Here is a 23,692-nt window from a genome sequence, read left to right as displayed (position 1 = left end):
AGTGAAATGTGTGCACCTGTGTCAAGTAAGATATCACAAGGTACATCTTCAATAAATCCTTGTAATACTGTTAAAGGATTACTTTCATTAGCATAAGGAGCTAATGCTACATCAAACTTTCTTTTATGGTTATAGCTGTCTTTGGCTTTACCCATGTTTAGTGAATAGTTTGACATTTCTGTCCTTGCCAGTATAATATTGGAATAATAACTAATTCCAGATTTACTTTTATTCTCTGATTTCTTATTTTGAAAACAAGATCTATCTCTAACATAACAATCTTTAGCAAAATGACCCTGTTTATTACATCTAAAACATTTTGGAATGTATCTTCTATGAGATGCTTTATTCCTATCAATGCCATCAGATTTACAAGAAAAAGATTGATTATCTGTAAGATTTTTTGATATTGTTAAATCCGACATCATCTTAAACAGAAGTTCCTGTCCTTGTATTATGGGTCTCTGTTGTCTTTCTATTTCTTCACTCAGAAATGTTTTCAGTTCCTCATATTTTTCCAAATCATGTAATTTTACCCTGGAATCAGATTCTGGAATATCCTTAGTAAAATTTACAGAAGTTTCCTTAGACTTTTTCTTTTTATTTTCAGCTTTACCCTTTTGAAGCTTTTCTTCTCTCATTTTATCAGTACCCACAATGCTAGAAGAATGAGTTTGATTATGCTGAAAACAATTTACTTGATTACTTGAGGAATGAAAAATATCTCTTAATCTTTCTTCCTTTTCTTTAACAAGCTCAAAACATTGTTCAAGATTTCTAACTTTTTTCTTATACGCTGTTTCTTTTAAATTATCCTTGAGGCCAAGCCTAAATTGATTAAAGAGCAACCATTCTAAAGAGGATTTCTCTTCAGATGAAATATTAAATCCATGAGCAATGGTCCACAATCTATGATAATATTCAGAAACAGATTCCTTATTACCTTGGATACACTGCTGAATCTTCCAAATGTTAGGCCCTAATTCTCTTACATTTGAAAATTCTGATATTAGCAAACTTTTAAAGGTTGCATAATTGTCAGTATCTCTTAGTAAAGGAGATGTGTTTAAGAATGTTTTGGCTTTTCCCAACAATTTATTACGAAGTATAATTAACAAGTGAAAATCTGACCAATTTCCTAAATCTTTAATTTTTTCTGCATACCTAAAAAATGTTTCTATGCTTTCACTACTATCACCTGAGAAAGAAGGTATTACTAAGGTTGGATTTATTAACCTAAAAAATTCTTCATCATTAACTGAAGGAACTTTACTACTAATATTACTATTTTCTGTAGCCATTTTTTTTTATTTGAGTCAAGATTTGCCTTTTGGATTCTAAAATAGTTTAGTCATAACCAATTATCCTGTCGTCGACTGCGCCATTGTTAATATTTAATGAATTTATTTATCCTGTATAGGCTGCGCCATTAGTTATTTATAATGTGTATTATAAATAATATTTCATTTACTAACAATTATTTTTATTTTTGACTCCGAGTGTCCCTATATGTTATTATATTTGCACAAAGAGTTCACTCCAATTGGTGCAATGACTTTAACTCACTTTTTCAGAATCCAGCTAATCATTGACTCAACACCAAGTACAAAATAAACACATTTAATAAAACTTAAAACAATATATATACACTTCTAGTAAAATACATAACTACAAATTACAGATTATATGGATCCAAGGCCTTATTTAAAAATTATAAACTTACTCTTAAGACAAAACACCTTTTTTTTACAATCACAAAAAAAATGTTCATAGTCTTATTCTCTTCCTGTTAAGGCTCTTTCCAGAAGTTACAAGGTTCTGTACTTCATTTTTTTAGGATCCCTTTAAAATTCTTTTTTTGCTGCCTCACACAAAACAAAATCAAGTTCCTTCCTACTTGAATATATCTTGGCCAGTTTATAAAAACTTAGTTTCAAGATTTCCTTTTTCTTCTGTACTTATTCCTTCTTGAAACATATTATTTCCACTATTCCTTTTTCGGAATACAATATGAAATTTCCTTTTAACTGCCGCACACAAAAAATTCAAGTTCCTCCCAACTTGAATATTCCTCGGCCAGTGTTCTAAAAAACTTTCCGAACGCTCTCTTGTTTACCACTGTAACTTGGATACGCAACGCTTTCTTTGTCAGCTGTCAATCAAACATCAAGTTCACTCCGGGAGCATGCGCACTTCAACAACGTCAGAAACTACGCATTGTAATAATATGGCTGACTCGCTGTATCCACCAGCGCTGAAGAAAGTCTTTCATAAACACAAAATTCAACATTTAAAAACACAATAAACTTTCTTATAAATAATACAAATAATCAATTAAGTAAGTACTTCCATATTTTTACTTTTTTTTTACATATTACTTCTAACATAATATTTTCATAACGAGCACATCACAAGTGCAGACACTGCGTGTATGAAAACAAAAACTAACAAGCAAAATTAATACGTAAAAATATTCAGAATTTTTAATATGATTATTTTTACAGCAGGAAGGAAATAGAATTTATACAGCTGCTGAATGATAATTACATGAGTCAGCATGTGATGAAGGGGACTCAGGGTATAATGAGAGTATTCGATCTGATCATAGGATCAAAAGAGCTATTAATGTTGACCTAAGAGGTCGTAAAACATGAGAAATATTCTGTCATGAAAACCTGCAAGGAAAGCATGTTTGTGGTAGCAAATGGGATATAGTGTAGAGGAAGCAATATCAGATTGTATCTGAAGTGATGAGGATTCATCAGGGAAGAGTTAGATGAATGAGCAGTAACATTAAGCAAGGGCTGCAAAAAAAGTAATGTTGTGGAGGATATATATATAAGAAGAAAGGCGACCAGCAAGCTCATGAACAATACAAGGGTCAGGCAAGAAAGGTAACTAACATGGTAGGGAAGGCAAATCAGAATCTGAGAAGAAACTAGCCGAGAAGGCCAAAGGAAATTTCAAAGAGTTCTTTCGTTATGTGACAAGTAAGAGGAAGGATGACTATGGAAGGATGCCGTTAAAGAGTACTGATGGTGGTGAGGTGACAGAAGAAAATGACTAGTAGTGTTACTGAGTGACCACTTTACAAGGATATATCATCCAAATGAGGTTACTGCTGTGACAGGTATTGATGTGGGGAACATGGGTGGATGAAATGGAGGTTCTTAGGATATTGCAGAATCTCAATGTGAATACGACTATAGGATTACATCGAAAACACATAAGACACACAGAAATCACAGAGATGTCTGGACTCAAAGATGTGATAAAAGCAATGTACAATAGCAAAAGTAGATGGGTAGGACATCTTGCCAGAATGAGAGACAACAGATGGACAGTCAGAGTAACAAATTGGTATCTGAGAGATATCAAAAGGAAACCTGGAAAAAAGACCTTAAGGTGGGAAGATAGTGATAAGTGGATTCTTTACGATAGGACCTGCACTCATGGAGAAATCCTGACTGAAATAACAGGTCCATCAAGGTAATCAGCTTGCATTTTGAGGGAATGCGCAAGGGAAATGACAATGCTTCTGACTAGACTCTTTAATTTAAGTCTTTGCTAGTAGAGTTCCAAGGAAGTGGAAAGAGGACAAAATAATTCCATTGCATAAGGGAGGTTCTTAAGACTGCAGTAGCCAATCAGTAGCTCAGGAATGGTTGTAAAAGTATACTGGAAAAGTTGGTGAAAAAGAGAACATAGGAAGAATGGTTGGATAAGAATATGATAATCTACGAGGGACAACATGAATTTGTGAAGGGTCAGTCATTCCTTAGTAATTTATTAACTTTTTATAGTAGAGTGACAACTGAGTAGGATAAAGGAAATATCTACACAATGATACTGCTAGATTTTGCAAAGGCATCTGACAGAATATCACATGGAACTTTGGCATGCATATTATAACAAACAGGGATAGATATGACACTGGTTATATGAATATGGGGTCAATGATGGACGGATACCAAAAAATAGCATATGGAGAAGCAGAATCTTGGCTATTGAAAAATACTGACATGTAGAGATAAGAAAAGTTCTTATTCCTCTTGATATATCCACATATGGATTACCGTGTTCAAGTTTGGTCACCTGGATTTCTTGGGAGTGAAGAAGTACTGGAGAGGGTCTAGAGATCGATGAATAATAACTATAAAAAATGGAGGAAAAACTCGCATTGAAACTTATTTATCACAGAATTTTTTCCTATGTGTCATAAGCATCTTCAGTACAAGATTACAGAAGAGTGAGTGGTCTGCAGTATGTTTCCTATGAGGATACATTGAAGTTTTGCAGATTGCAGAAGGGATATGATGGAAACATTTCAGTTAAAAAAGTTTTATAGGATTAAAAGGGTTTTGTTTAAGGACTTGGCTAGAGAGGGTAGAACAAGAGATTATTCCTAGAAGTTGAGTAAGAGTGTCATTAGTAGGGATGGAAGGACTGGATTTTTCACTTTGAGAGTGGTCAATGAATGGGTTCCCATAGTTAGTTTTGGGACTTCGTTTGTTAATGATTTCAAGGAGAGATATGATAGATATTGTGTAGATAATTTGAGTCTCCTGCAATGACTCAGAATCCATGGAGGTATTTGTATAATAACAATAATAATGATTATGGAAGAGTGATACTGGAATAATCATGGAAGCAGAGTGACCATGGCAAAGGGATGTAGTGGAGTTATTTAATGAGCACTTTACAGTATTTCATACTTATAAAAATAATGCTGTGCAACATGCTGAATGGAGTGGATGGCATATAATAGGAATGTGCTAAATGGGTATGCCCTTGACCAGATTACTGAATCAGTCCTGCAGCAAGAAAGGTTCCCAAAGAGTGGAAAGAAGACAAAATATTACAGCTCCATAAGCATGGTTCTAGGAGAGAAGTTTCAAATTATAAACCAGTCTGGATATCTGCAGTTGTGACCAAGATATTGGAGAGGTTGGTTGGGAATAGAATGCAGGATTAGGTTAATGGACATAGGATTCTTTATGACAATCAGCATGGATATGTAAAAGGAGGTCTTGTTTTAGCAATCTACTTTGCATTTCATGATAAGGTGACAAATGTGTTGAATAAGAGAGATTTGTATACAGTGATATTCTTGGACTTTGCAAAAGCATTGGGCAAATATCACGCTGGTTGGTGTATAAGTTTTAGAGGATAGGAATGGATAATAGATTAGTTAGATAGACTGGAGATGGGTTCTGAACGAAACAAACTAGTTGGGTATGATGGGATAGTATCTCGAATAAAGGAAGATGACTAGTGATGTACTTTAGGAACTTGTTCTTGAATCCCAGCTATTTAACTTATTTGCTAATGATATTTCATGTGGATTGAGTGGGGATCCTCAGTTGTTTGCTGATGATGCACAATGCAGGAGAGAATTTTAAAGGAGCATTTCTAATATTAATTCCCTTCAGAAATATTTGAATAGACTTTTGAGTTGGACAAATATGGGTTGTAGTTTAAATACTGATAAGTATGAGAAAAGAGATAAGAGGCTGTGTAGTGTATATTGATGGAATTACTTCAGGAAATGGATGAAATTTGAGATTTGGGGGAAATGGCTGATGGTGTAATGTTGCAAAAACTGCACATTACACCACTGCTATTATAAGAAGTATATTGACAACAGGGATAGAGGAGATGGTTGTGCTACTGTATGAAGCAATGTTTGGACCACACTCTTTTTTTTTTGCTCAATTTGGTCATCTCCTTTTCGCTATGCTGTGGAAATGTTTGGAAATAGTCCAGAGATGAGTGATTAGGTTAATATCAGGACTCTGGTTATGAAGAAGATAGAGAAAGAGAGAGACAGAGAGATTAAAGGAATGTAAATTGCCGTGTTTAGTAGATAGATAGAAAAAAAGTTGCTATGAGGGATTTAAGTTACTGAGTAGATTTTATCAGATTAATAAAAAAGGAGATCATGGAATTATAAATAGAGCAGGTGAGATGGGAAGAACAGGAGGAATTCCTGGAAGATTGTGTAAAGTGTGGTGAAAAAGGGTGTCAGTAGTAGATATTTTGCATGGAGAACTGCAGATGAGTAGAATGCATTACCAGAATGTGGAGCAAATGCTGGGAGTTTAAAGGTTCAAATATGATAAATATGTTGTTGGTTGTGTGAACCTCCAAGAATAAGTGCTGACTTCATGGTGGTTGATGTGACAACAATCATAAAAGTTTCACCTCTAGTAAAATACCCTACCCTCAGCCACATTTACAACTCATATCCTTTGGCAGTAACAATGACAAATGGGAAGATCTGATACTTTAACTTGTCCATCCCCTGGTTAAACTACCATTTACATTTTCCAGATCCAGACACGTTGTGATCGTGCTACAGAAATTATCCATCATGGTATGAGGGCCTTCATTTCCTATCCTGTTCAAAATTCCCAACCAAAATCCGAGCAATAGTTTTTCCAAGATATAAGCAGGCAGAATATCATGTGGCTTGAGACAAAATCTCCAGATTATAAATTCAAAGACCACAATGAAACCTGCAACTTCTGCAAAACAACCGTTAACCATTTCTATATGTAGAAATCTCACTCCTGCACACTACTCACAGTTGAATCATCTTGTCCATTGCAAAAGATATTGGAAACAATTTCTATCCATCTTCTCCTCTCTCTCTCTCTCTCTCTCCCTTTCTGAGATGCTAATATTACTTAAAAAGATAAAAACTGAACTCCCGGCATCATTCTTCTCATACAACTTGTGCACAAATGACCAAATCAAATCACCTCCAACTTCACCTGGAATATGTAACATGCTTCCTGTGACCTTTTTCCAGGAAGAATCTTGAACTTGAATAATAAAAGGAGTTCTGCTCTGATGTTATCCCACAAACTGTGCTCAAAAGATGTGCTACTGAACTCACTTGTTTATGATCTTTACACTATTATATTATACTGAACTAGCATCAACTCCACAGCAAGGTAGGATATATAAAAGTGATTCCAAAAAACAGGAGATAAGTTTCTAGAATCAAGCTGTTGACCTATCAGTGTTGTAAGGTAATAAAGTACAATAACAGTCAACTATAACAACCTGAAGAAGGGTTAAATCAGCAACCACCAATATGGAATCTGCTAATCAAGGCCCACTGCAGATCTCACCTACAGTATCCACTCATGGACATGTGCTATGCAAAGATTTGGAGAAACTTGTGCTGTGGCACTTAACATTGCCAGGACATTTGATAAGGCTTGGCATTGAGAGTTTCTCAACAATTGCATCATTGGGTCCATCCTCTTTGTAAATGGATTGCCAGTTTTTTCTAAGATCATTCAAGTGTTTTATGGTTTGTTTGAGTTTAGTGGCACAAGAACATCTATGGCATACTCTGCACAAGTACACAAGGTAATAAATAAGCAGCATAAAGAGATATAAATAAATATAAAAAAGAATAAAAATAAGAGTAGAAAAATACATAAAGCATTCATACAAAAACAAAAACAAGATGATAAAAGCTTATAACAACACTAAATCAAAGTAATACAGATAATTCGCCCCCCCCCCCTTTTTTTGTGAGGGATGCATTCCAATAAATCTGTTTAAAGTGAATTTCCACGGTAAACAGGGGACACAATTTTTTTCACATCGTTTGACTGTTTTTAATGAACGATTGATTTTTTTTTCTTGAATAAATTGAAATTGTATCATGAATAAAAATTGTAACTGGTGGATAATGTACTGTGCACACAGCACATGCATGCAATTGCAGAGCAATAGACAGTGAAATGACATGTATACATGGCGTAGGAAAAAAAAACCACATAAAAATGAATTCACATAAATTAGGGACACATAAATTGGGGATTACCTCTATGTACATAATTTATATAATAAGATTTTACACACACACACACACACACACGCGATTCTCTATAAAAATTTTAAAATGGGGGTGACACTTGATGAATCTGATAAAATCTGCCTGAGTAAAGCTCACACAGATTTATGAATTGGATTAAAATAATACGAGGGTTGTTTGAAAAGTTTGGTAAATTTCAAATAGACAGCGACACAATTTGTTCATTCATATCAGTGTCGGCACGTATCAACTTTTACATGATCCTTGGCAAAATGTTAGCCATGTGAGACGTGTAGACTCACATTCGCGTTTGCAAACATTTAAAGTGATCATGTTTGCATTTTTCATAAAAATGGAGGAAAAAATAAAACACTTTTATTTGAAGAAGTGGACGGCCACGCAGATCAAAGCCAAGTTAGATGCAGTTCATGGGGACTCTGCACGAGCATTAAAGACTATTTATTTCTGGATAAATAAGTTTAAACGTGGTCGTAAATCCATTGAAGATGAAGCGTGCTCCAGAAGCCCGACTGAGATCACTATGAAGGAAATGATTGACAAAATCCATGGTATTGTAAAAACTCGATTGTAGCTTAAACATTCCAAAGCACATTACACCGACTTTTTACTTAGGACAAGTCCCATAAGAATGATGTAAAATTAAACCTTGTTTGTCTCTGTATATTTTGTACTAGATGTTTTTGTAAATAGACCATTTGGAAATTAACTGTATAAACTCCTTTAATAAGAAAATGTTAGAGTGTTAAAATCAAGGCAATGTTTTGCCGCTGGAGCTGTATCTAATAGATCTAAATGGCATCATAAGAAAGGTTGTTTATAAACTTTGTGTGTATGAGAAAGGCTTACAAGCTCTGCACGTAAACACCTCCAAAGTCAGTCAGAAAGGTTCAAACAACTTTCCGATGGCCGGCAACTTACAATCAAAGGAAGGCACAGAATAGAATAAGAGTGGGCCGAACTTGAAATTTCAGATGAAAGAATCATGCCGAATTCTTTGGGGGTTACAAACTTCGTGTGAGGTCTCAGAGAAGGCATAATAAAAAGGGACAGAGCCAAGTATGGGGGGGGGGGGGGGGTTTCCTGGATCAAAAATTCGCTACAGAAAAGAGCTGCCCGATTCCAGATGTCACCAGAGAGACAGAGCACTGCCCGGTTCCAGATGTCGCCAGAGAGCTTCCTGCTTCCAGCAGTTGAAGAAACAGAGTTTCTAGGCTGCAGACAGGACTTCAAATTGCCAAAAGGAGAAGCTCCAATCACTGGAGAAAAGTTTCCAGTCCAAAGAGAGGGATCCTGGTGAGACATTTGGTGGCAGTTCGAGTTAGTGGAAGTGGCAATTCGAGATATTTCGAGACGGCAGACAAAAGTGGCAGTCATCAGGCATTTTCGGCGACCCCAAGCAGAGGAGAAAAGGTGAGGCAAATTACCCTCAGCACCTTCGCTCGGAAGTTTTTCTTTTCGCCGTGGGAAAGCAACCTTTTGCCAGAGCTCTACAAGTTTATAGCCTGCCATTTTTTCGATGAGATACTACTGAAGCCAAATTTCCTGAAGGAAGCTCGAGATCTGAGATGCCATAAGACTGTAGTGAAAAATTTTGACTGAGTATGCGATACAGAGACTTTGTAAGTTACACACTTTTGTATTTTCCCTCTTATAATTGTTATAGAAGAACGTTTAAGATTTTTGTTTAATAATGTAAAGAAGAGTCCTTAAGAGTCAATTGGCATGTTAGAAATTGATATCAAATTTGTAAAACTAACTCTAACCTCTTTGCAAGTAAACTAGGAGTTTAATAAGTTGAATTTGTAAGCAGAGAGTTTAATAAGTTTTTTTTTTTTTTTTTGCGTTAAAGAGATTAATTAATGTTGAAGTAAAAAGGTTCTGGTGTGCTTAATGGTCAAAGCTGTATAACTGAGAGGAGACTTCCACATAGCCTTTAAAGGAATGCAGAGAACTGACCAGGACTTCTGACCTAATGTCCAATCCTTGCTTTCTCGTGGTGCACCCTGTTGGGTATCCTTAGCCGAGCAAATTGTATTCTTATTGGCTTAAACCAATATACAAAATGATGGTACAACATGACAAAATTTCATGAGCTGGGGCATCGCCTAGTTAAACAAGGCCCCCATTGTTTTCACCAGGGAATCAGGGCGAACAGTGAAAGGTCAGCTACTGGAACAAATCTAAAAGCACACCCCAAACTCAACATCACCAGAGTTAAAGATCAGTACTATCAACATAAGAAGCCTGAATAGCAAAGAAATGGAGTGAGCTGAGGAATTAGATAAGTACCAGATTGACATAATAGGGGTGACTGAAACAAAAAATACAAAAACTGGTGAGATCTTTCTGAGCACTAAATAAAAAATGTTATATTCAGGAAATGACAATCAAAGAAAAGAAGGAGTAGCCATAGTATTCAACACAAAATACGAGGCTAATCTTCTTGAATGGCAGGCAGTCTCAAGTAGAGTGATGTGGGCTAATATCAGAATGGGGAACTGGACAATGAGACTTATTTGTGCCTATGGTCCCACAGAAGGTCCTACTAAGATAGAAGTGGAGGAATTTTTTAATGCTTTAGAGAAAGCAACTGACACAATGAAAAAGGAAAAGTTGGTCCTTGTTGGGGATCTAAATAGCGGATTAGGACATGATTGTCAGACATACAAAAACATTTCAGGAAAATTTGGAGAAAAGATCAAAGCTAATAATAATGGCAAATACCTAATGGATTTCTGTTCAGGACATGGACTGGTTATTACTAACACCATGTTCTAACATAAAAATGTGCACAAATTCACATGGAGAGAAGAAGCAAGGGATAAGAAAAGTCTCACTGATTGTGTTATTGTTGATAGTGATGTTTACTGCACTCCCTGGTGCAGGACACTAGAGTGTAGAGGATTTGAAATTGGAAGCGATCACTATTTATTCTTGAGCAAGATAAAATTGAATTTCATATTGAAAAGAATAACATGTAAGAAAGTTTTAAAGTGAATAAAAGCGAATTTGAGCAGCATGCAGATGTGAACTGTAGACTAAAATACACAAAGATTATTGAAGAAAAAATGAAAGAGTGTGAGAACAGGAACCAAACCTTGAAGAAACCCTGATTGATTCAGCCAGAGAGGCATGTGTGAGGTTGTCTGCAAGGATAGAAAAATCAGAACTCCATGGTGGACAAAGGAAGTTAAAGAGGCAGTGAAGGAAAAGAAGAAAGCATATCAAAAGTTCCTGGCAAATAAGTCAGCTTTTGCTCTTAGAGAATATGGAGACAAATGTAAGAAAGCAAAACACTGTGTAAAACTAGCTAAATAAAAGTCATGGGAGGACTTTGACAAGAACATAGAAAATAAATATCAAGAAGGTGGCAAAATATTCTGGAGGTTGTTGAAGAAACTTAGGAATGGAGGAAAGAGTGCTGTAAAAGAAGTTAGAGATGATAAAGGTGACATGAAAACGGGAGAAAAAGATAGCGTTGAAGTATGGAGTAATTACTTCGAAAAATTGTTAAATGAAACAAGCAGTGATAGCACAGTGGTAAAAAACACTCAATAGGCATACAGTCAGATATACATATCAATGCTTGAAGAAGAAAAAGCCATCAAAGGCTTGAAATGTGGAAAGGCAGCAGGAGTACATGATATTCGACCAGAAATGCTGAAGTATGGTGGTATAAATGTCTAACAATGACTGCACTGCATAGTTCAGAAAGCCTGGACAGAGGGACGAATTCCCGATGATTGGAGTAGAGCTCTCATAGTACCCATATATAAAAAGGGAAATAAAATTGAATGTGAGAATTACAGAGGTATTTCCCTACTGAGTGTTCCTGGCAAGATTTATACAAGTATACTTGAGAAACGGTTGAGAAGAATTGTGGAAGAAAAGCTTGGTGAAGAACAAGATGGATTCAGGCCAAGTAGAGGCTGTCATGATCAGATCTTCACTTTATGACAAATAGTTGAGAAAGCATGGGAATATAACAAAGATCTATAATTAAGTTTTGTCGATCTGGAAAAGGCATATGACAAGGTGCCAAGAGAGAAGCTATTCAATACGCTACAGTTATATGATGTCAATGGGGCATTATATCAAGTAATACTTAGTTTTTATTTGAGTTGTAAGTCAGCAGTTAGAATTGAAGGAAGATGGTTTAATGTTAAATCTGGTGTGAGACAAGGATGTACATTATCCCTTCTGTTATTCATTATTTATATGGATCACATTATGAAGGAAAGTGGTATTAAACATGATATCAGAATTGGAGGTGTTAATGTCAGCTCTTTGCTTTATGCAAATGATTTTATACTTCTAATAAATCCGCTACAAGTTTGCATAAATTGAATTGCCCTGACTAAATTGAATAACTTATAATAGATATGGTATGATGGTCAGCATTAAAAAGACAAAGACAATGAAAATAGGTAGAATTGTTGAAAACGCCAACTGTGTTGTGAACGGGGAACCTGTGGAACAAGTAAAACATTTCAGCTACTTAGGCACGATTTTTACTGAGGATGGTAAATTAAATATGGAAATAGAAAACAGAATCAACAAAGCTGGTATGGTAGGAAGTCAACTAAATAAATTCATATGGAATAAGAGAGAAATTAGTCAAAACACTAAATTAGCTGTATACAAGACAGTGTTCAAACCAGTTTTAACTTATGGATCTGAGAGATGGTCAGAAGTAAAACACTTGACCAAAGACTAGAGACCACAGATATGAGAGTCCTGAGAAAGATTATAGGCGTGAACAGATGACATCAATGACAATCTCATATTAAAAACGAGGATATTAGGAAAGAACTTGACATTGTCAGCATTCAGGAATGCATTAGCAGAGCTAATCTTGGGTGTTATGGTCACTTAAACAGAATGGGTGAGGAAAGATTAGCAAAACAAATGTTCTCTGCTAGGTTGGCAGGAAAACGACCCAGAGGAAGACCAAATTATAGGTTTATTGATACGGTACAAAGTGCCTTAGACGATAGAAATATAAAATCTGATAATGTTGGAGTCTTGACAAGTATCTACAATTTTCCTGATTTGGAGGAAAATTGTAGATAGGAAGTTAGTAATGATATAAATTTTTCATGTAGTACTATCATATCCTGTACACCCCTTGAGGGTAGATGTCAGGAATTTGATGATGATTTCAATAGGACTTCCTTTGAGATATAGCTGATCTCTTTCTGTTCATCTTTCTAGTCATTCCATGGAGAAATATGTGCATGTCAGTCAAAGCAACCACAACTTCTCTGTACTGTGGCATGTACATGTTTCATGGAACTTTTTGAATATTAGCTATTCTTTCTCTCTCTCTCTCTCTCCATTCTACAATGTTGAGCATGGCTTCAACTTCAGACAACAAGTTTGCAAATGGATCAATATACTAAAGAATATTTAATGCAATTTTTTGAAAGTTAAATTCCAAGTATCATTGTATAAGAAGAACAGTATGCCCAACTTTCAAAATGTAGAAGGAGAAAGTACTTACCACATAAAACTTTGCAAAGCAATCTTCCATTAAGATCTTTAAGTAAGTATTCACAATTTGTTTAACTGACCAGTTTGCAGAACTAAGGAACTAAATTTCACAAAACAATATAACAGAAACTAATGACTTAACATATCTGATATACAGTGAAATTTAGTTTCACTGTATGTCAAACTCCCTTAATAGCAAGCACCATTACAGCAAACTACCAAAAACTGCTTGCCTAATTCCTTGAGGCATAATATTCTAAAGAAAATTTACCACAGAAAACTATCCATTACAACAAACTGTTTCTGAAATCTCTAGGGTCATCTGTAGATTCATATCATCTTTTATACAGTCTGCCCATAAAAGCCAGGAAAATTATACAATTATATATCTAAAATTACCTTCATACAATCTTTATTCATATAATCATTCTTATTCTTACTATGACTATTTGGAATGCGATGCAAAGGTGAGAACCACAGAACACAAAGATCTCATCAGCTATCTTTAAAGACAATTCTTTCTTCAACACGATATCTGCTAGAAAGGGTCTGATGGAACAAGGTAAGCCATACACAGGAGTCATTTGAACATCTGATACTTTTTATGGAAACCTGTGAAACATTGTGCAACACACCAATCTTAAATTGTTATGGCTATATGCTTATTTCCCAGATACAGGAAACAACTGCTGCCAGTACTATTAATTTAAATTTGTTATAACTATTATTTGAACTTGATTGATTCACAGTGGACACTACAGTCTTCTGCTCACAAATGCTGCAGCTGTTAACTGTGATATAAACTTTGGTATTAAATGGATAAGAATCCTATATTGTTATATAGCCAGTAAGTGAAACTCAAGATTGATAACTACGATCTATGAGTTTCAATTCCGAAAAACTATTGGCAAAGGCAATTCGAAGTAAAGGTGGAGCAAGCTCCCTCACTATTCTTGGTATTCTCTTATAATGTAAAACACAGCTCCTAGGAGATGTAATACTGTCATTACATTATGAGGGGAGGTCACTACCCAGACCGGTTTCAACCTTTTTTGAGGTCTCATCAGTGAGTAGGTAGACCTGGAAAATATCAAAGCTTAGTGAAAAGAACTTACATACCTTCACTATACAAATGCTATAAAGGTGTGCTTGTATTTTGTAATTAAAATAAAAAGCCAAAAGACTAGTTTTCTGGCAATTGAATAGATATTAAATGGATAAGAATCCTATATTGTTATATAGCCAGTAAGTGAAACTCAAGATCGATAACTAAGATCTATGAGTTTCAATTCCGAAAAACTATTGGTGAAGGCAATTCGAAGCAAAGGTGGAGCAAGCTCCCTCACTATTCACTTACTGGCTATATAACAATATAGGATTCTTATCCATTTAATATTGATTCAATTGCCAGAAAACTAGCTTTTTGGCTTTTTATTTTAATTACAAAATACAAGCACACCTTTATGGCATTCGTATAGTGAAGTTATGTAAGTTCTTTTCACTAAGCTTTGATATTTTCCAGGTCTACCTACTCACTGATGAGACCTCAAAAAAGGTTGAAACTGGTCTGGGTAGTGACCTCCCCTCATAATGTAATGACAGTATTACATCTCCTAGGAGCTGTGTTTTACATTATGAGAGAATATCAAGAATAGTGAGGGAGCTTGCTCCACCTTTGCTTCGAATTGCCTTCACCAATAGTTTTTCGGAATTGAAACTCATAGATCGTAGTTATCGATCTTGAGTTTCACTTACTGGCTATATAACAATATAGGATTCTTATCCATTTAATATCTATTCAATTGCCAGAAAACTAGCCTTTTGGCTTTTTATTTTAATTATAAACTTTGGTAATCAATGATGAGAGACAATGGACAAGTTATGCATTTCAGGGAGGTTATATTATGGGGAAGGGAGGTAATTCATAATGCAGGGAGCCAAAAACATTACCAATCTTAAAAGTTCATAGATTTTCTTTAGAATTTTACCTATGGAATTATAATCTTTCAAGCAAATTTTGATGTTATTTACTTCATATTCTCTCTTATTGGATTAATTTGCAATGAACCAATTTACACTGAATACAACTATTGCTATATTATTTTATTTATTTATTTATATTAGTTTATCTGCAATAGTTTGTGGTTTGTCTCCATATACTATAAATGACCATTATATTTGGAGTAAACTTAATTTTATTGCAATCAAAAAGTTTTGTACACTTGGCAGTCCATTTCATTAAGATTAGCATATATAGTAGATTAACATCCATTTGGTTTATAAAGTTATTTACATCATTCAAAAGGTGAACAGTTCAGTGACCTCCTGTAGGAATTATGAACAGGTCATCACATAAATATTTCAAAATCCTTGTCTGCTACTTTCACCCTCAAAGCTGGATATGCCCATTCTGATTTAAGACTGAAGTATGTGTTGAAGAATAGCTATGTATGCAACAACTACACAGTGATTTAACAGTTAAGGAAAAGTGATGGATGGTTTTCATACTGAATAAAATACAACCAGTAAAGCTTTAGCTCATAGTAGTAGTAATATATGTTTGTTAATGGACATACTGAAATGTGTAAATATCAATGATAATGGATTAAAAAAAAAAAAAAAAGACAACAATATTCTAAATGTTTATATGCTAACATGCGTATGTCTCATTATTTGTGTGTGAATACATGACAAATGTGTGTTCTTAACTTTAGAGAATATATATATTTTTTAAATTTACATTTATAGTTAGGATTTATAATCCTAACAAGATGAGAAAGGAGGCAACTGAATGACTCAAAACATTGCCTGTAAAAGACACCAGTCTTCTTATATGATACTTCAGGTATGTCCTCCAACACTCCACTATAGGAATAGTGGAGTGTTGGAGAATCAGAAAGCCTTGATGCTTGAGTCTATGGTCAGAACTTTATAGTAGCTTGTTATAGTAGAGAGTTCACTTCTATGAAGTCTGTTACAGTGAGAATTTACTGAGCTATAATGTATAGCATTGGATACAAAAGTCTTAATTATAATAAATGAAATTCATTTTGAAATTTTCATTTATTTCACCACCATTACTGTAATGCTATATTTACTACTATGCCTCCGCCCACCCCTCAATACAAGGATGGCCTTTCTTAAACAGAGAAAAGTTAACAAAAATATTCAACTTATTTTGAAGTCAGTACATAAAATACTAATCTGAATAGTTTTTTTTTTTCATCCAGCTCACACCAAGATATTAAAGATTTCCAATTATCTTCAACAATGAGTAAGAGAGAGAGAGAGAGATATCAGTGCATATACTACAAACACTACTTTCAAATACTTTGCTTGAAAAAATAAATGCCATATTAATTTGACTTTGATTTTAATTTGTTTATATATTTTAATACATTTACCAAAAACTAAAAATTCATGGTTGTTCTCATTTTATATAAATATCAAATTTTATATATATATATATATATATATATATATATATAGATAGATAGATAGATAGACAGATAGAAGAAAGAAGTTTGTTTTCTTTCTCTAAGATTTAAGTTATAGACGATCATAATATAATGCAAAAGCAAAAACACTATCATGAACAAAAAAAGAGACAGAACTGAAACTATCTGATAAATGCCAGAAACCATAAAATAAATAGCCCATACACAATTAGAACATACTTTCGTGGAGAGCCATCAGCAAAGGGAGGTATCACAGTAACTGTAACAGTCATAGATGTTTTCAGTAAATCCACCATCTGATCATAGGAGAGTGTAGCAACAGCCACTTTACATATCTAAAAATAAAAACTGATGTCTAAATTGTGATCCATAGTGATATTAATCATGTGCATTTATTATTTAAGAAAAACAAATATGTACTATTTCACAAAAGATTCTCATGACAATCATCATCCACATTTTAACAATCATCTAGCATGACTGCACAAGCCATATTTTGCTGTAGTCATGCTACACAGAAAAATATCGCACGATGCCACTAGATTCTAATGATAGCAGTTTGAAATGATAGAAAACAGGATATTAGGGGGGGGGGGAGAGAAAATCAGGGAATAAAATATGGGTAATAACAGGAACAATAAAAATAGCTAGCATCATTACTGAGAAGTATCAGCAAGTGCCTGCATGGATGAAATAATAAGATCACACATGCATGAAAACAAAGTCTACTAGTCCTGTTAACATCATCATATAATTATTAATATCAGATCTCTAAGCATCAAGACTCACTGCAGAAGGCACACATTTAGCAAATAAAGCAGCTCTAAACTATTTATATTTACAGAAAAAATAATTAATATACAAGGAGGTACCCAAAAATAACCAGAATCTGAACTTGGTGCACAAGCATTTTCTAGTTATGGATGATAGCACTAGGCATTATGAGTGTGAAGTTTTCTGTGCCAGTCTGGCAAGTGGCATCATCCTATGTGAAACTGGTTTGTTGTTGTTCTGGCTGTTTTTTTGGCTGTTTCAAAAGTCCCTCAAGGTATATTTTCCATCTGTTTCTTATGTTCACATTCAATGTGGACATAAGAAACAGATTCTTCTTCCAGGGAATGTGGAAAGCACATGAATGTGCTTTCCACATTCCCTGGCCTATAATAACATCCTATTAGATATACTATTTTAGTGATCTCGAGTTCATACCAAATAGCTTCAAAATCTTCACGCATACTATTTTCCACTTCCACTTATGAAGGACAATTCCTCTGATATCATTAACAGTGCTCTCCCTCCCCCCTTCTCTTTACCTTCCTATCCTTTAGGAAAATTCTATATCCTACCATTTCTAGTCCTCACATTATATCATCCTCAGTCAACCAAATTTCACTTATACCAATTATCTTTGGGCATAATGACTTGATCAGTGCCCTTTTATTTCTCATACTCCATACATTAGTATACAAACAATAATTTCCCACTTTTGAGGCCATCCCACCATTCACTCCATACTCTCTCTTCATTCTGACTATCCCTGTTTCCATGATCCTGACTGATACTCTGATTTTCATTCATATTCTTATCATTCCCACCTTTTTTTGCAGTGCATCACTTTGCCCTGATATAATCACTTCCTCACCTTTGTATCCATCTTCTTCCTGTCCTTCTACACTGCTTCTCAACCTCTCTGACCTTAGTGATACTAATTTTGTATGAACCCTGTGTACTCTTCAAAAAAATCACTTTGATGTCCAACACCAAACCCATTCAAATGAATTCTATTAGCTTTGAATCATTCTAAATTTCCTTCAAATTCATTCACGAAGTGAACATTCTTTGCCTGATACAATTCATCTATCTTGTGATTCAATATAATTGCTCTCCCCTGGTCACTACTATGATATCTGGGCAACAAACTAATGATTTTCCAAATGACATTATTATCCTTCATCACCTGCAACAATTTCTTCAAATCCCTTTCATTGCGGTTTGTCTCACTATCCAAGTTATTTGCGTCCACCACTAATTCTGATGCCCATTCCTTCCTTTTATGCAAAAGCATCTGATATTCGTTTCATTATACCAGCTGAAAAGCATGTCTTCTGTACTTTATGTACTGTACTTTCTATAGTGATGTAAATGAAGAAGAGGTTAAGAGGATGAAGAAAGTATCCAAAGGTGGTAGTGGATTTATATGGTAACTCAAACATTAAAAGGTGTGTAAATACTAAGTATTTACATTTATGTTACATCAAACATTAAAGGTGTGTTAAATACTAAGTATTTACCACACCTTTCATGGTTTGAATTACCATAATAATAATAATAATCATATGATGATACATGGCCGTGAGTCCCCTTTAAGGGGAGATACGACACCATCTCAGTCCCCCCTCCCCCCCCCCCCCCAAAAAAAAAATTTATCCGGGTTCCAGAACCGGCATAGCTGACGAATCAGACCTATGACTGGGTCAGTATTCCTGACTGTAATCCATGTGTGTTCACTGGACCGGTTTGCCTGCATGCAGGATGAAAAACCCCAGATAAACTGGTGGAAAAAACCCTGCTGTCCACGCCCAAGACCAGCTAACTTGGCTATGGCTGAGGAAGATCCTTAAGCTCCTTGCGTCGTCGATGGGAATCGAACCTAGGACACTCCTTCCCCAGGCATATGGTTGTGAAGTGCATAGCCACTAGGCTAACCGTGTGGACTGAATTACCATATAAATCCACTATCCTTTAGATACTTGCTTCATCCTATTAACCTCTTCCTCATTTACATCAGTTTATCTCTTCTTTAAACGTTGACTCTTCCATGTCACTTTTATTATCTTTGCAAGCACTTTGATCCATTTTCTAATTATTCCTGGTAACACTGTTCTCATTATTATAACTATCTAATCTTTCATTGCACATCTCACACATTATAATACATTCCCTTCTTATCATTTAATTTAACACTCCATAAATCCATAACAATCCATAAATGGTTAGGTTATGCATGCAGCATAACCTAACCAAAACTATAGGTTTATTACTAAACCTATATTACAGTTGTACCGTGGTTGGGCTAGGGAATTTTTTTTTTTTTTTCCATTCTTGTCAATTACACACACACGATAATAATTTTATTTATTTATTTTTTAATTTTTTTTTTTTTTACATGGTCCAGAAATCCCCAAACACATGGAACTTTTTCAGCCATTTCAGGCCTCCAAATAAGTGGGAGGGCAGTCTCACACTGGGCAATGAAATTTATCTTCCACCTAAAGACAATCACAAACATCCATTCCCCCATAGCAGGATTCAAACCCAAAACCTGTTGGTTAGAGAGCAGGTATGCTAATCACGTGGCCAACAAGGCTGGCATATAATAGTCACATTGTATCCATTTTGAAAAGTCATGGAAAAACTATCTTCGAGTTGCAACCCTCCACGTTGCTGGCATATGCTTCTTTACTGATGCCATTTTTGTAACATTAATTAGCACTTCCACATTGATTTCAAAACAACAACCGAAACAAACACTTTTAGAATCACAGTACAATGATTATATACAGCCCAACTATCATATAGATGCAATAATATAAAAATATACACAATATAATCAAGAAAAAAAAAAAAAAACACTTTTCATAACACCATTCAAATAAACCTCTACCTCTCCTCTCAGGACAGGCTATTTTTTGATTCAGAAGCAACTGTAAAGGTCTCCCATAATCTCAATTAAGCTGCTCAAAAATTGGAAGACTATAATTAAGAGACCTTTTGTCCAACAGTATAAAAAAATCATAATACCTCTATCTTCCAAAGGGCAGTTAATTTTGTTTATTCAGTTACAATTTTATAATAATATCTAAACCTAAACCCTTCTAACCTGCAGTTATCTGTATGGAAATAATTCTATATGTAATTGTTTATGACTGCCATTAGTATGCCTGCTGATGGCAGTTCATAAATTATATATATATATATATATATATATATATATATATATATATATTACACTGCTTGAAAAGATGTCAATGGACACCCCCCCCCCATGGGCGAGGTGTGTCCATTGACATCTTACTTGTTACATGTCACGTAATAAGTCACATGTTTGTAACCAGTATAAATTGGAGGAATACAATGCTCCCAAAGTCACTGCAACTGTGTCCAAATGAAATGACTGTAAGATGGAACCTGATGGAGTTCCATCTCACTGCCATCTCACTGTCATATCTCGGAAAGAGGCATTGTGATAAAATGCCATGTTGCAGGCCTATTTGTTCAGCAAACTGTTGACAGACTAGGTGTCAACAATCAGTACACCATACTGAGATGGAAGCGCAGGGAGTCAACTGCTAGTGCTACCCACAGCAGACGACCCACCAGACAACCACCACACGTTGGCCAACATGTTGAATAAGGAGTTCAAAGCACTGACTGGAAAATGAATTTGCACGAAAACATTCACAACTCAGGCTCAACAACATGGGTTTCCATGGTGGGATCACGTGCAAACCTCACATTACCCGAACCAACATGCAGCATCATCATCTTCAGTGGTGCAAAAAGTGTGTACAGTGGGATGTGAAAGTTTGGAAAGCTGTGTTATATAGCGACAAATCACACTGCACCCTCTACTTAGCAGATGGATGGGTGTGGTGGACCCCCCCCCAGTGAATGTCTCTCTCCAAAGTGCATAACCTCAACTGTGAAATTTGGTGGCAGTGTGATGGTATGGTCCTTTTTTTCCTGATTTGGCCTCGGACCACTGTTTGTGATGCCACGAACACTGACCTCTAAGAGGTATCTCAACATTCTCGACAATGCAATGCTTCCTACTTTGTGGTGTTTCTATGGAAATGACCACTGTCTCTTTCAGCAAGATAATGCACATTATGAAGTTGCTGCTGTAACTATGTGGATTGTGGATATAAACATCACCACAGTTGACCGTCTTCCACAGAGTTCTGATCTCAACCCTACTGAACATCTGTGGGAGGTCAAGGGACATCCATCCATCCCACAACAGTCCAAGAACCTCATTATATGCCTACAGGAAGAATAGTCCAAAATTCCCATTGATTGCTATCGTACACTTGTGGAAAGTATGCCCCATATAGCTGCTGCAGTCATCGTAGCATGGACTTCTTTCCAAGCAGTGTATACACACACACACACACACACACACACACACACACACACACACACACACACACACACACACACACACACAGGAACAACCGCTCTTTATAGACACTGGAGAACAGTTCTTCAGAATGGTTAAACAAATAAGAAAAACTTAGAAATAATGAAAAAAAGTTAAATGGTAACCATACCTCCACCAAACGGCTTCCCTGTCTCAATCCTGCTTGCCAAGCAAAACCATAGTTTTCTACTTCAGTAATAATACCTTCATATTGTACATGGAAGCCAAGTTGCCCCAAACTGTTCCTTCTCAAAATAAGCTCTTGAGTCTATCATAACAGACAGAAAAAAATGATAATAAACTGATGTAGAAAAAAAAATTAGCTTTTACAATTAACTATAACAAAACCAATAATATGACATGTTCATTACCTCACAACCTTGAGTAACACAAGCCATCCTGCTTACAATCTCTTGAATTTCATCCACATCAGGATCTTTAGTTCGAATGACCAGACATTCTCCCTGATGGTAAAATATCTTGAGACTATTAAGAAACATGATAAGAAACAATGATAATCATGGTGTGATTTCAACTTTGTAGCTTAAAATTAACACAAATAAAACTGTTTATTATAGTTTCAACTGTGAAGAATATGTTCATTTACAATAAATTATTTGCCTAACTTCTCTATCTACAATGTACATAAGCCTCCTCTATACTCAACTGCCCAAGCCCCATACTTACTCAGTCAGCCCATCTTGGCATCATCCTTGGGGGATTTCAACTCACAATTGTACATTATTATTATTATTATTATTATTCATGACACCTCCAAGGAGTCCGAAGACTCATCGCGGGAGGACACCTAGTGTACAACTCTCCGTCTCCACCACTACCGAACCTCTACTACCAATCAACTATATCAGCGCCATCTACCGCCCACCACCACAACAAATATCTTTTGTCTGTAAATTGCATGTGTTCTGAAGGGCCAATTTGTCTGTATGTGGGATGAAAAATACACGAGTTTCCGGGAGAAAAAACCCTGCTACCTCCGTATGAGATCGGCTAACTCACCTTCAATTGAAGAAGTCCACATAAAGATTCGTCCCGTCACAACGGGAATCAAACTCAGGCCATTTCCAATCGAAGGGTGCAACGTACCGTCGTTCTTCCAATTGCACTACGGAGGTGCTTATGAGGATACTGTTAGATCTGAAATAGGAGACTTCAAATTTTACATGATGTCACCATTCCAGAATCTAACAATTAACAAAAAAAATATAGGCATACTTATCTTTTAGTGTAACTATGTTTTTTTTTTGTAACAACATCTTGTATGATAAACTGTGAATTTTGTGAATTTTAAATTAATGTATCTAAATGTCTAGCATGAATGTAAATCAGCAAAAGGGGCATATAAGAGAGAATTAGTGAAATATTGTAAATGAAAGAATGCGTATTATTCAGCAACATAGGGCAAAGATTGCCCTAATACTGTAAAAGCAGCGTAAGCACCCACGGGCATCACATCTAAGAAGGCATCATGATGCATACGTTCCCGGAAACAAGAAGTCCCGTATGTTGATCAGTGAAGTCACCCAGCCGGAGACCAATGGGTCTCCAGCTGGGTGATAATAAATAACCCCCGTTTTTCCTTGTTCCTGGATTTCTCTCCGTGCACTCCAAGAGTTCTTCGCAGTTCAGCTCTCATTTTTGAGGGCTGACTTATGATAGGAT

At 35.5% G+C, this 23,692-nt stretch overlaps 1 protein-coding gene across 4 annotated transcripts in view; it reads right to left on the bottom strand.

Moving 5' to 3' along the window:
• LOC150102608 (signal-induced proliferation-associated 1-like protein 2) overlaps positions 1 to 23,692 on the bottom strand; it is a 485,410-nt gene that overhangs the window by 160,191 nt on the left and 301,527 nt on the right. For all 4 annotated transcript variants that reach the window (XM_090398858.1, XM_090398862.1, XM_090398859.1 and 1 more), the window contains 3 exons: positions 22,381 to 22,495; positions 22,140 to 22,277; positions 17,029 to 17,144 (listed from right to left, as the gene is read on the bottom strand). In XM_090398858.1, coding sequence (XP_090254984.1) covers positions 17,029 to 17,144; positions 22,140 to 22,277; positions 22,381 to 22,495 — 369 coding nt within the window. The remainder of the gene's footprint in view (positions 1 to 17,028; positions 17,145 to 22,139; positions 22,278 to 22,380; positions 22,496 to 23,692) is intronic.

The sequence above is a fragment of the Typopeltis vanoorti genome, chromosome 10 (genome assembly GCF_054136105.1).
Source record: "Typopeltis vanoorti isolate ZY-2024b chromosome 10, IOZ_Tvanoo_1.0, whole genome shotgun sequence".
Lineage (NCBI taxonomy): Eukaryota > Metazoa > Arthropoda > Arachnida > Uropygi > Thelyphonidae > Typopeltis > Typopeltis vanoorti.
This window is presented reverse-complemented; position numbering and strand designations above follow the sequence as displayed.